This window comes from Nicotiana tomentosiformis, chromosome 7, assembly GCF_000390325.3.
Source record: "Nicotiana tomentosiformis chromosome 7, ASM39032v3, whole genome shotgun sequence".
Classification (NCBI taxonomy): Eukaryota; Viridiplantae; Streptophyta; class Magnoliopsida; order Solanales; family Solanaceae; genus Nicotiana; species Nicotiana tomentosiformis.
The window spans coordinates 24,077,958-24,090,695 of NC_090818.1; the positions used below are offsets into that span (position 1 = coordinate 24,077,958).

General features: G+C 38.7%; 1 protein-coding gene and 1 non-coding gene across 2 annotated transcripts; one reads left to right on the forward strand and one right to left on the reverse strand.

Moving 5' to 3' along the window:
- Positions 1 to 5,129: 5,129 nt before the first annotated feature.
- TRNAV-UAC (transfer RNA valine (anticodon UAC)) lies at positions 5,130 to 5,202 on the reverse strand. The gene has a single exon. It is a non-coding gene; the product is annotated as a tRNA-Val (tRNA).
- A 419-nt stretch (positions 5,203 to 5,621) lies between these two features.
- LOC104088277 (tetraspanin-19) lies at positions 5,622 to 10,180 on the forward strand. Its single transcript, XM_009592933.4, has 6 exons — positions 5,622 to 6,153; positions 7,295 to 7,394; positions 9,068 to 9,148; positions 9,246 to 9,350; positions 9,652 to 9,849; positions 9,946 to 10,180. Exons 1-6 carry the CDS (start codon positions 5,981 to 5,983, stop codon positions 9,955 to 9,957), a joined length of 669 nt encoding a protein of 222 aa, XP_009591228.1. The 5' UTR covers positions 5,622 to 5,980; the 3' UTR covers positions 9,958 to 10,180.
- Positions 10,181 to 12,738: the final 2,558 nt, after the last annotated feature.

A 12,738-nucleotide genomic window follows, 5' to 3' on the forward strand; every position in this document is an offset into this window, starting at 1 on the left:
GTGCTCGCTTAGTTTGATGGCCCATCTGGACAATCTGCCCGAAAAGTTCGGGTTTGTGTAAAATTCTTCTTAAGGGGAAATTCATGAAGCCTGAGATGGGATGGCAATGGAAATACGGTCTAAGCTTCCGTAAAGCTACGACTAAGGCCAGAGCCAGCTTTTCAAGATAGGGGTACCTCGTCTCGACGTCGACTAGTGTTTTGCTAATGTAATAGATGGGAGATTGCATACCTATATTTTCTTGGACTAAGACTGCGCTCACAGCTACTTCGGACATGACGAGATAGATGATGAGAGGTTGTCCTAGTTCCGGTTTTGAGAGCAACGATGGCGAGGTCAGGTACACCTTTAACTCCTTCAGTGCTTGGACGCACTCAGGGGTCCATTGGAGGCCGTTCTCCTTTTTGAGTATGTTGAAGAACTTGTGGCACCTATCGGAGGATCGCGAAATGAACCTTGATAGAGCGGCGATACGACCGGTGAGTTTCTGGACTTGCTTTTTGGTGGTCAAGTGCTCTGGTATACCCTCGATGGCCTTGATTTGGTCGGGATTGACCTCAATACCCCACTGCGATACTAGGAAACCCAAGAATTTCCCTGAGGCCACGCTAAATGCACATTTCTCCGGGTTCAGTTTCATGTCGTATTGCTTGAGTATGCCTAAGGCTTCTCTTAAATGGTCGATGTGATCTTCTTTCTTTTTGGACTTGACCAGCATGTCGTCGATGTATACCTCTATTATTTTTCCGAGTTGTTCTTTGAACATCTTCGTCACCAGCCATTGGTAAGTTGCCCCCATAGTTTTCAATCCAAAAGGCATGACCCTGTAGCAGTATGTCCCATAGAAGGTGATGAAGGTGGTCTTTTCCTGATCCTCTTCCTCTATAGGGATCTAGTTGTAGCCCGAGTACTATCTTGTCCTCGAGTTTCTTTTGTGTGAGTACTCGGGGATGGATAAAACACGTGCCGCTCCCGTCATCTACCATAATTCGTCTTATGTCGGCATCTAAAATTCGTAAAGTAATAACAAGAGCGTTATAGTGAGGGAATTCCAAACCGTTGGTATCTGACTTATCGAGGATGATACTTTCTTCGAGTTCATCATACCGTTCGTGGGTGAAATACCGTTTGAGCTTGTGGGTCGTGGTGAACATCACGTTGTCCTCGAGTTTCTTTTGTGTGAGTACTTGGGGATGGATAAAACACGTGCCGCTCCCGAGTACTATCTTGTCCTCGAGTTTCTTTTGTGTGAGTACTCGGGGATGGATAAAACACGTGCCGCTCCCGTCATCTACCATAATTCGTCTTACGTCGGCATCTAAAATTCGTAAAGAAATAACAAGAGCGTTATAGTGAGGGAATGCCAAACCGTTGGTATCTGACTTATCGAAGATGATACTTTCTTCGAGTTCATCATACCGTTCGTGGGTGATCTACCGTTTGAGCTTGTGGGTCGTGGTGAACATCACGTTGTTGATGGAAGCATCATCTCCATCGCCGATAATCACGTGGATGGTGTGGGCTAGTGAGGGTGGCTTCAGCGGCCCTTGATGTTGTTCACGTCCCCTGGAAAAGTTAGTCCTTCCCCAATCGCTCAGCATTTCTTTGAGGTGTCCTTGTCGCAACATGTTTACTACCTCCTGTCTTAGGGTGATACAATCTTCGGTTTTGTGTCCTCGCTCTTGATAGAACTCGCAAAGGGCGTCTGATTTTATGGTATTCGGGTCTGACCTCATCTTTTGTGGCCACTTAACCTTTGGTCCGAGCTTCTACAAAGCATAGACTATCTCTGTAGGTAACACGCAAAAATTGTTAGCGGATAGTAAAAGGGGAATACCTCTTTCATTCCGGTGAGTCCCTGTTCTTGATCGGGATGGGCCTTCTTCATGGAGAGGTGAGGATACAATGGTAGTTCTGACATATGGGAGATGCCGTTCCCGGTATGGCAGTGAGGCTGCTGGATCTCTTCTGATATCACTTCTCTGATCTTTCCTAGATTCTGCTTGTACTGAGGTCAGTCGATGAGTCGGCTCATTGAGGTCATCTTCGTCTGCTCGAACTTCGGCACAATATGCATTATGTATTTTGTCCCAAGTTGTTGGGGGGTATTTCATAAGCCGACTTAATAATTTTCTTGTCGCTCTTGAACCATTTCTGTTCAACCCGTTTTGAAAAGCGGCTACCGCCATTCCTTATAATATATTGGGCAAAGTCATTCTCACTCGGTTGAAACGGGCGAGGAAGTCCCTCAGTCCTTCTCCAGGGGACTGTTTGATAGCAAAGATATCATTCACTCTTGCCTCGGCCTTCTTGGCCCTGACATGGGCTGTCACGAACTTATCGGCCATTTCCTCGAAGGTTTCGATAGAACGAGCTGGCAGTTGCGAGTACCAGGTTAATGCCCCTCCCATGAGGGTTTCGCCGAATTTCTTCAGCAGAATGAAGGATACTTGTTCTTTGGCGAGGTCATTGCCTTTTACAGTGTGACGTAGTGGATCATATGATCCTCGAGGTCGGTCCTGCCATCGTATATTTTCAGGTAAGGCGGCATTTTGAAAGTCTTTGGTATGGCATGTCGGGCAGCACTATCACTATGCGACTGCTCGACGAACCGATCGGCATCTCTCATCGGCAATAAATTAGGAGCGCTCGGTATTTTATCGACCCTTTCTTGGTGCTCTTCCATTTGATCCCGAAGTGCCTTGTTCTCATTTTCCATTTCCTCCATCCTTTTTAGAATGGTTGTGAGAGCGTCATCGCATGCATTGTTAACAATATTGTGAGTGATACCTCTTGTCGCGTGTGGGGGTGTGGGGGGGGAGGTTGATCATGTCGCTCGTTCACTGGTGGTGCAACACAGGTTCTCGCATTTGCTGAGGTCGCGTTCTAAACAGGTTTATGGAGGATGTTGGTCAGTGTATCAGCCAACCAGGCCTCAAGGAGTTTCTTTATCGCTGGCGGTGTCTCCTCTACCATGGATGTGAAGGCCGTCTTGATAAGGGATTTTATGATGCTACAGTGGGGAGAGGGCGATCCACCTCGCCTAGGGGAGGCATTGGGCGTTGTGTCCTCGTCAACTACTTCAAAGCTTTCGTGGATGATGTCCATGAGGTTGGTTGGGAGGTCACTCATTATTCTCGTTCTTTCTTCTCTGTTACCTGCCATGTTAGATCTGTGCATGCAGAGAGAAAAAAGGTTCTTCTTTTCGTTTTTTTTGCAGCAACCAGTGCCGATAGTAGATCTAGAAGAAACTATAAGACTCAGTTAGAAAGTCCCCACAGATGGCGCCAAATTGTTTGACCAAAAAATATAGTTTTCGGTTAAACTATTAAATTTACGTAGTACGGGGTTAAATCTAACTAAGGATAATAACTCTACATATTAAGTACAAAAACGAATAGTAGATGTGACAGATTCTGTATATGGTTGGTGATAATAAATGTAAAATACTCTTAAAGTAAGAATATTAAGGGTGATATAACTAACAATAAATGTCAATAAATGACATTTAAGTAAATAAAGAGAATGATTCACCCTTTAATATATGGGTGAGACAAATATTTTGCTTGACAATGATGAATAACCGATAGATCCAAGATTCGCATGAACGATCATCGGATCTGATGAAAAAGTGGAGAATAATATATGAACAAAGATATTTATAAAAAAGGTAATCTTTGTGTTTTAGCAAGAGAGACAATCCCCTTCTCAAAAGTGTTCTTATGAGAATGAATATTACATGCCCATATCATTGCCTCTTCTTTCTATATATACGAGGTCTTTTTTCTAGGAAACCCTAATAGTACAAATGGAGGGAATATCCACTAGAATATTCCCTTTTAGTACCTTATCTTGACAAATTAGTCGTTACAAATCTTATTATCAATAGTCAATCTCGACCTCGGCCCTCGCTGACATCTTGACTGCGATCTGTCAATATCTCGACCACGACTCATGTCAGCACCTCGGCCATTGACCTCGCTGTGTCTTGGGCGAGTTCGACCGATAACTTTCTTTAATGCCATATTACGCTAGATATTCTGAAGACAGATTTTGGCCTACACAGTTGTTGCTCTACTATCATTTTGAATTTGAATTTGTTTTGAGGACTCAAAATGAAAGAGGAGTTTTGAATGTACATTGGATTCAGTAGCCTTGTTACACTTTGAAGGTCGAGTAGAAAAGTGTAGATTGTTATTATCAATCGCTGGCTTTTTCTTGGTATATATGACAGAACTTTTATCTTCAGTATCTTCATTTTTCCCTTCTTCAACCGTAGGACGCTTTCTAATATTTTTGCCTTTGGACAAAATTTTGAAATAATTGCATGAACTTGGAAAAGGTGGTGTTGTTGGCTGCTGTTCAACTTCAGCTTTGGTAGAGTTTGAATCAAACGTGGGAGTATTTAAATTCTTCATTGCTCTAATAATAATTTGAAAGAATTCAAATATCCTAGAAGAATAATTCATCACAAGTGGAATATTGAACGTTTATTATTTAGAAGAAATTTCGCAAACTAGAGAAAGAAGAAGAAGGTAGGTGGGCGGTGGCAACCTTTAAAAATAGGTAGCATCACCCTTATTTATAAGAGTAAAAAACCTATTGATTAGAAATTGAAAAACCTATTCCCATCTAATTTTGACTACAAAATAAATTTAGACATGAATTATATAAAATATTAAACACCAATAAATCATATACAATTTAGGATTACTAATCGTGCAATAAACGATTTTTACCTACATATATTTGTTTTTAGATTTGTAGCAAGGAGTAGCATAGTGGAACAAAAAGGATTTTATATTAGCTCAAAGTGCCACCAAATCACAAAATCTTTTCATGTTCAATACAGATTACTCACCAAATGGCACTGTTTCCTTCATATGAAATTTTTCCTTAATAACTCCACGTCACAGGTGTTCTTAAAGCAACATTACATATACCATATTATACATGAATTTCAAACAATGCAAAAAATATGAATATAGGAAATGTATGAAGTAAACTGCCAATCAAAAGAGAAAACCAAGCACTAGAACACAATAGAAATTCAGAAAGAAAAGAAATTAATATTGGGCACACACAGCTAGAATACGGTGATGTGAAAATTCAAAAACGAATAAGACATATGTTGCTGCCCAGGATCGAACTGGGGACCTTTAGTGTGTAAGACTAACGTGATAACCACTACACCACAGCAACCTGATGTTGAAAGCCTTATCTATAATTATTTTTCTATCTTTGAGAAGTTGGATATCTAACAATTTCTGGGTGCAAAAGTTCCTTAAGGCCTAAGGACATTTATGAAAATTCTGGCATTTTTTTTTCAACGATGAAAATTCTTGCATTAACATCACAAAAAAATATGACATATGTTGTTTTTCGACACAAACTATAATTTTATCTTCCAAGAAATATTCAGATTCTTTTTTAATAATTGCTCGAACAGAAAATGAGTTTTAAAGAAAAACTCTATACATTTCCAAATACGGTATTTTGCATAAATTATTTTAGAAAAAGATTTTTTTTTATTTTTGGTCAGCAGAAAAAGAATAGTACAACTAGTCTAATTGATGATTCATCAACAACAAATAAAAAAGAGCTGTCCATTAGATACAATCATTCCACCAGATTGACAATGTCAAAAAACTGACCATATTATTGAAAAAATATTTAATAATTTTTTATCTACTAATTGAATCATACTATTACGTTTTCCTATTTCATGTTCATATATAGATTGGACATTTCCTGAAAATTTCCTAAACGCCAAGTGTCCCAGCTTATATTGCGTGAAAGACGGACAATAGGGACGACCTCAGCGTCTGGCGAAAAATACAATCACAAAATTCTTTCAAATTCTTCAACCCGTCGTCCTCAATTCGACAATTCCCACAACCCTAACCTTTTAAAAGAAACCCTAGCTTTAATCTAGGGTTAGGGTTTTCAGGAATTCTATTCAGTTGAATCAATAATTAAGATGACGAGGATGGCGAGGAGTTGCATGCAGTCATTGCTGAAGGTGGTAAATTCGGCGATTGGAATGGTTGGGATCGCGATGATTTTGTATGCCCTTTGGATGTTTAGGGTTTGGCATAAGCAGATGGGTCCCACTCCTCCCCCTTTCTTTGGCCCTGATGCCCCTGCTCCATGGTAAATCTTTCACCTTTTTAGTGCGTGCGAAACTTCACATGAAAGTTAGTCACTTTACGGGATGGTGGGGCAATCTTTATTTCTCTTTTTTAAAACCAAAGTTAGGACTTTTTTTAGTATTGGAGTTCCTTTTTACTGCCTTTTGGTCTAACTTTTTGATTTATGTGTTTCTGCTTATTGCTTTTATGGGATCAAACTGGTTTTTTTTTTTTTTTTTTTTGTTGTTGTTGTTGCTGCTGCTGCTGCTGCTTCTTGGAAGCTGTGAATAAAAGGGGGATTTTTTATTGTCAATTTTCCTATATTGAAGTTCATTTCGGGAATTAACTATGCCTCTGTACCAAATGGTTGGTTATATATGTGAATCCTCTGTATCCCAGTATTCATAGGAGGGTCCATTACAGTAAAGACTTTTCTTTAAACAGAACCATGGTCGGGCCACTTGACTAGCTCGCACGACTCCACTATTCTACCAAGTACCTCCATCCTTCCACTAGTATAGGAACTGGTAGGCCACACCATTAGGTTATACTTAGACTATCTTTAGGATTTGGGGGGGGGGGGTAGCCTTTGTCCACTACCTGTGTATATATCACAAAAGATGAAGGGAGGATGGTTTTGTGCCATACCTCCCATAGAATTGAAGAATGATAAAAGTCACAGAATGTAAAATAAACTTCAAAGCTGAAATATCCTCCTTTACATGATCATCTGTGTAAGCTTTCAAAAAATAGCTAGGTAGTCTAAGTGCTATATACATAAGGGACTAACTATACTTTTGAATCATGTTCTTACCTTTAAACAATTGCTATGGGGAATCCATTATTATGCATCATGAATGGACTGCTTGATGGAAGAACTTATAAAAAAAATGGACTGCTTGATGGAAGTAAAAAGTAGAAACCAACTAGGTCTTTTCTTTTTTCTCTTTTTATTTTGGTTCAGTAGTAAAATATTGGTGTTTCTTTATATTTGATAGTAGAATGTCACACACTCATATGCACATGTTGAGAATGATTATTGATCTAGATTTTGATATTTTTATGTTTCATAAGCTGTCAGATTTCTGTTGTAATTTTTTGAAATTTGGATATTAGTTTCTGGTTCAACATTTGTGAATTTAACAAACTTTTGTCTAATGCAGGTTCATTTACTCAACACTTGGTCTTGGAATAACTTTGTGCGTAGTCACGTGCTCGGGTCACATTGCTGCAGAGACTGCTAGTGGCTGTTGCTTGTATATTGTATCCTTTTCATTACTTTTCTTTTAATTAATGTAGGTTATTGAATGAGATTCTTGTCTGTTCAGCTGCCTCCAGTGTTCCTTTTTTTTGGGGGTGGTGGTGGTGGGGGGGGTGGTGGGGTGTGGGGTGTGGGGTGTGGTGGTGGTGTGGGGGGTTTGGGGTCAGGGCAGACACGAGTGTGTTCCGAGAAAGTTACTTGTACAAGCTTCATCCTACACTATTGTAGTAATTAACTAGCGGTTCAGCAGAGCAATGGAAATATTTTTACTGATTTCACCTTCTAGGATGGATTTGTGTCGATATTTCTAGCTTGGAAATATTGGGGGTGGGGGGTGATGGTCAGGTAGACACGAGTGTGTTCCGAGAAAGCTACTTGGACAAGCTTCAACCTACACTATTGTAGTAATTAACTAGCGGTTCAGCAGAGCAATTGAAATATCTTTACTGATTTCACCTTCTAGGATGGAATTGTGTCGATACTATTTCTAGCTTGGAAATATTGATCTGCATAATCTTCTTATACTACTAAGGAGAAGAAACAATACTCTTGTTCATGACTTATTTCAATGGTTCTTGCATGTGACTCAGTCTTTTGTTTGATAATGTGATTTTCAATTAAGAGGAATCATCATTTTGTTTATGATTCCCATTTCTATTTTCGTTGCAGTTTGATATAACGTTAGCACCTGGGATTGAGGGTAGGGCAGGAAAGGATTTCCTTGAATGCTTGTGCAATGATGTAGTTGGATAAATTAACTTAAAATTAAAACTTGTTGGTATCATCAGTTGATCAGCACAAACATGGGAGTTTTGGTATCCACCAGTTGGTCAGAATAAACATGGAGTTTGTATTTGGGTATTTAACCAAATAGGATCATCTGGTTCCTCTAAAAAGGACCTATCACTGAAATGCCCCTATTATGGGGTAAAACTTAGTGGAGAGACAGGTTTTCCCTTTAGTTGGGAAATGAAGCTATAGCCCCGGATGATATCTATCAGTTGATTTTCTTGGTTTACTTTTGCTGCCATTATCCTAGATGTTGAGGTTGATATGCTTTGTGCATTATTAGCAAGTAGCAACACAGGCAGCCACTCAAAATGTTGTCAATGATCTATATTGATTGGTGAAGCTATTTTAAAAGATTTTAAGCACCTTCATGGTAAGTTAGGGATGGGGGCTGCACCAAGGGACTCTTTTGCAATCACCTTATCAAAAAAAAAAAGGGACTCTTTTGCAATTCATGTGCAAAAAATTGTAATTAACTGTCATTCGTCATGGTTATGCTCTTTAACCCTAGTAAGCTTTCTTCGCTTTCTAGATTGTTGCTTAAAGTGTCATTGTTGCTGCTACTTTTTTAGCTTATCTTTTTATTTGATATTAATCCTTTTGCCCCACAGAAGCTTGAGAACTTGGACTCTGCTTTTAAGATTTGCTATGGGAGAGTTGGAATGATTGCTAATTTGAAACTATTAGGATTAATATAAATGTACTTTTTCTCATTCAACTTGGCAGTAATCAGAAGTGGTCTTTTTTCTTTAAGATTCTGCAGTTAAGTTGCTTAATATTCACTGTACCGTCTCTGGGTCTTGTGTAAGGTGATATAATCATATAAACCTGCATCCTGGAGTGACTATTCAATTAAAACAGTGATGTTTCTCCTTAATTGGTATAGTACATGGTTTTTGTGTTCCTACTTCTCATGATAGAAGCAGCTGTGACAGTAGACGTATTCCTTAACAGAAATTGGGAAGAGGTATATGCATTAAAAAATGCACCATGGATTTTGATCTTATATATTGAGCTTTTAACAAATCTTTTATATTGATTTGTATTCGAATTGACCTGATCAGGACTTCCCTGAGGACACAACTGGGAATTTTGATGAGCTCAAACACTTCTTGAAAGAGAACTTTGACATTTGTAAATGGGTAGGCTTGTCAGTAGTGACTGTGCAGGTGGGTCTCCTTCCACACTCATATACCTCAATACTATGATAAGTTTTTACCTGTTTCTTATTTGGCAATATAGTTTTTCAACTAAACCCCGTTGATATGATTTAATCATTAGCACAAATCGCTGTTTGAAGCTGGTGAGATAAACCTGTTCCAAGTGATTGTTATGCTTAAAGAGCCTTCTTTCTAGGCCATTCCTGCCTCACTCCATTCTTCTGCTTTCTATTTTGAGAAGTTCTTCTCCATGCAGCCTTGCATCTTATTTTGCTTATTTGACCACTGCCTAATATCTTTCCACGTACAGGGGTTAACTATATTATTGGCAATGATCCTCAAAGCTCTAGGACCACATCCGGAAAGGTATCATTATGAGAGTGATGATGATTATATTCCAGACAGAGTCCCGCTATTGAAGAATTATGTTCCTTCACCTTCTTGTGTTGTTGGTGACCCTGTGTATGGATCTAAGAATGATGCTTGGAATATCAGAATTAACAGCAAGGTAGGATTCATTGGATAAAATTCATTTAGGTGATCTATCGGAAAGATATTTGGATTTGATGATATTATGATTTCTTGTTTTGTAACTAATGTGCAGGCAAGCAGATGAGCTACACTTTCTGTTGGTCAATCAGCAAGAACTGAAATTGCGTTACAATTGTAATCACTGTGCAAAATATGTGTAAAGTTGAAGGTGGAATTCACATGCTTCTGACGATTGGTAGAATTCACGTTAATTTGTGCAGTTCTTGTATATTATGATTCTATATACTCTTACACTTGTGTAGACAATGTGATAATTTAGCTATCAAGAGTCCAAAAAGTCTACTTCAGTTGCTTTATGTTTCATAGTAGAATCATGCAGTTTACCAGGATAGAGAGTAACGTACATCAAACGACTGTTAGATGAAAAATATAATCTCATCATTCTCTTGCTATATATGGTGGAGGACCAATCAATTACACTTGTTACAAGTTGAGACTGTTTAATTATTTGTGGTACTACTTATTGTTTGGTGTTCCCTTTTGTGGACTAACAATCAATCATACTTGTTATAAGTAAAAGAGGAGACCGTTTAGATCTTCCTAAGTACTAATTACCGTTGGTGTTTCCTTTTTGCACTTTCTGTGTGTGTGAGAAAGCACTTGAAAAGAAAATGCGTCTATTATTGAATTCACCTGCCCCGCCTAAAACTGGTAAACCGATAATAGTATTTGGTGTGCATTACTTCTGTAGTGTTAAAATTTGTTAGGTGATATCCGTCGAGTGCAAAATCGGTGTATAAAACTTAGGCTCGCTAGTCAAAGATAGTATAGTATTAAATCGTCTCCACAGAGATTGGGTTAAATAATGTTCAAAGAAATTTTCAGCTTAACACTATTCAGGAAAATCAACCTTTGATTTTGAGTTATTAACTATTTAAGAGTAAAAACTAAGATTCTCAATTGTGAATGAATAATGGAAATTTAGTGATAAAGTAGTAATGATTGAATATCAAGATGAGAAACAAAGGCTTTGACAAGATATGTGATTAACTATTACTATATGCAACTTATTGTTATGTTCACTTTTAACGTCTATTGACTCTTCCGATTTCAACAAATGATTAGGCTATCAGGAGGATTCAAATTCTTCTTTCGAATGAATTAGAGTGCGCTAAAAACCTAATGATATGTGCTATGAAACTATGCAATAATATGTTGAACGAATGATCTTACGAAGAACGTCTCTCGATTATTCTTCGAACTTGGGCCAATTAATAACTCTTTAAGCTCTTTCGATTACCTATGAGAGTCGTGAAATCAACCCAAACAAGATAACACAATGCAGATTGCAGCCACACTTCTCTTTCGATTAAAGTAAAACCATAATTAGCCTTGCTATTCAATTAGTAACTCATTCAACGAATTCAGGTAATTATCACAAAGCAAAGACAGAACAATAGTCAATCATAATATCTGTTAATAACCCTAAGAAAGATTACTCCATAGTGGAGAAGTTGTTTATCACAAGAGTATTAAGAGAACAAGAAAACATTACAATTCCCAAAATCAAACAAACTTGCGTATTTAATGAATTGGATGTACTATTTAGAGTCTATATTGTTTTCTTGCCTTCTTCTCTCCAAAAGTTGCTCCAAAGTCCCCCCCCCCTTGTTTGGGGATGAGCTAGGCTTCATATAGGTCAAAAGGTTGCCTCCAAAATTACAAAATTAGGCCTGAGTCGAATTCCCGGAGACGGACGTGCGCCCGCGCACCTCTGGTAGAGTTCTGTAACACTTGCGCGCTCAAGTGTGCGCTAGGGGTCGCTCGTGCGTGGCCGCGCACCTGGGATTTCCTCTTGCTCAACTTGTTTTCCTCCCACTAAGTGCACTATTCGTCCATTGATCCCCTATGCATCACCTGCACAGAAAGACAACATATTAGACCCAAATCATACCAAATCTCCATCGAATTAACCCATTCAAAGACGCAAAGTGGGCATAAATATTAAGTAGCTTTAAGCTCATCAAACACCCCCACACTTAGCTTTTGCTCGTCCCGAGCAAATCTAAAATGAAATTGCTCCTAACGCTGCCACCACCTTAGACAAGTGGCCGGCCAAGATGAACTTGATTCCATCCTGGGGTCACAATCAACCTCAACCCCGGTCATGACATTCCACTAGTGATATGGTCAAATTGGCACCAAATACTCGATACACCTCACAATAAAGAGACAATTCCCATTCACACATCAATTGCAATTAACGTCCCAGGGCAGTACACAACAAGCGCTCACCCTCACAAAGAAGTGAATCATGCTTTCAAGAGTACCATAAGCTTGACTATCGTGTAACTCTCCACTAATGTAGGAACAACCTCATCTAGATCATGTAGGAATTTGTATTTGATTGTAACATAGGGTATGGGACGAGTTGGATATAATCTGTATAAGAGTATCTACACCTCCCTAAGCACTTTAATACCTACAACACTATCAAAGAAAGCCTACAGTCATCTCCAAACTCGGCTATTACCTAAGATTTCGCCTTGAGTCACAACCAAGCCAAGTTCTAGACCATGTCAAGCATAATCACTAAGCAAATATTTGCCTCACCATGCATGGCGTCTCGGATAGGCACACAATTCATACTGTAATCACCAATGGTCTCTCTAACTTACAAGGGCAGGATCATGCATCCCACCAGTCAGGCACAATCAACTTTGCCAACCACAAGAATATTTTCAAAAATCTAAAATAAAGAAATAATAAAAATCTACCCTAAAATGTGTCTGGTTCAAAATGTTACGACCATGGTAAAAAACCAAACAAGAAACCCATGGAAGTACAAGTGAAGAAATTATCCTAAAATATTTTAAGAAAATATTTTATTTTATTGCCTTTTTTT

Coding starts and splice junctions, on each gene's coding strand:
- LOC104088277 (XM_009592933.4), top strand. CDS start 5,981: ATGACGAGGATGGCGAGGAGTTGCATGCAGTCATTGCTGAAGGTGGTA. Junction 7,395..9,067: donor GTGGCTGTTGCTTGTATATT/GTATCCTTTTCA, acceptor TAATTGGTATAG/TACATGGTTTTTGTGTTCCT. Junction 9,351..9,651: donor TGTCAGTAGTGACTGTGCAG/GTGGGTCTCCTT, acceptor TTCCACGTACAG/GGGTTAACTATATTATTGGC.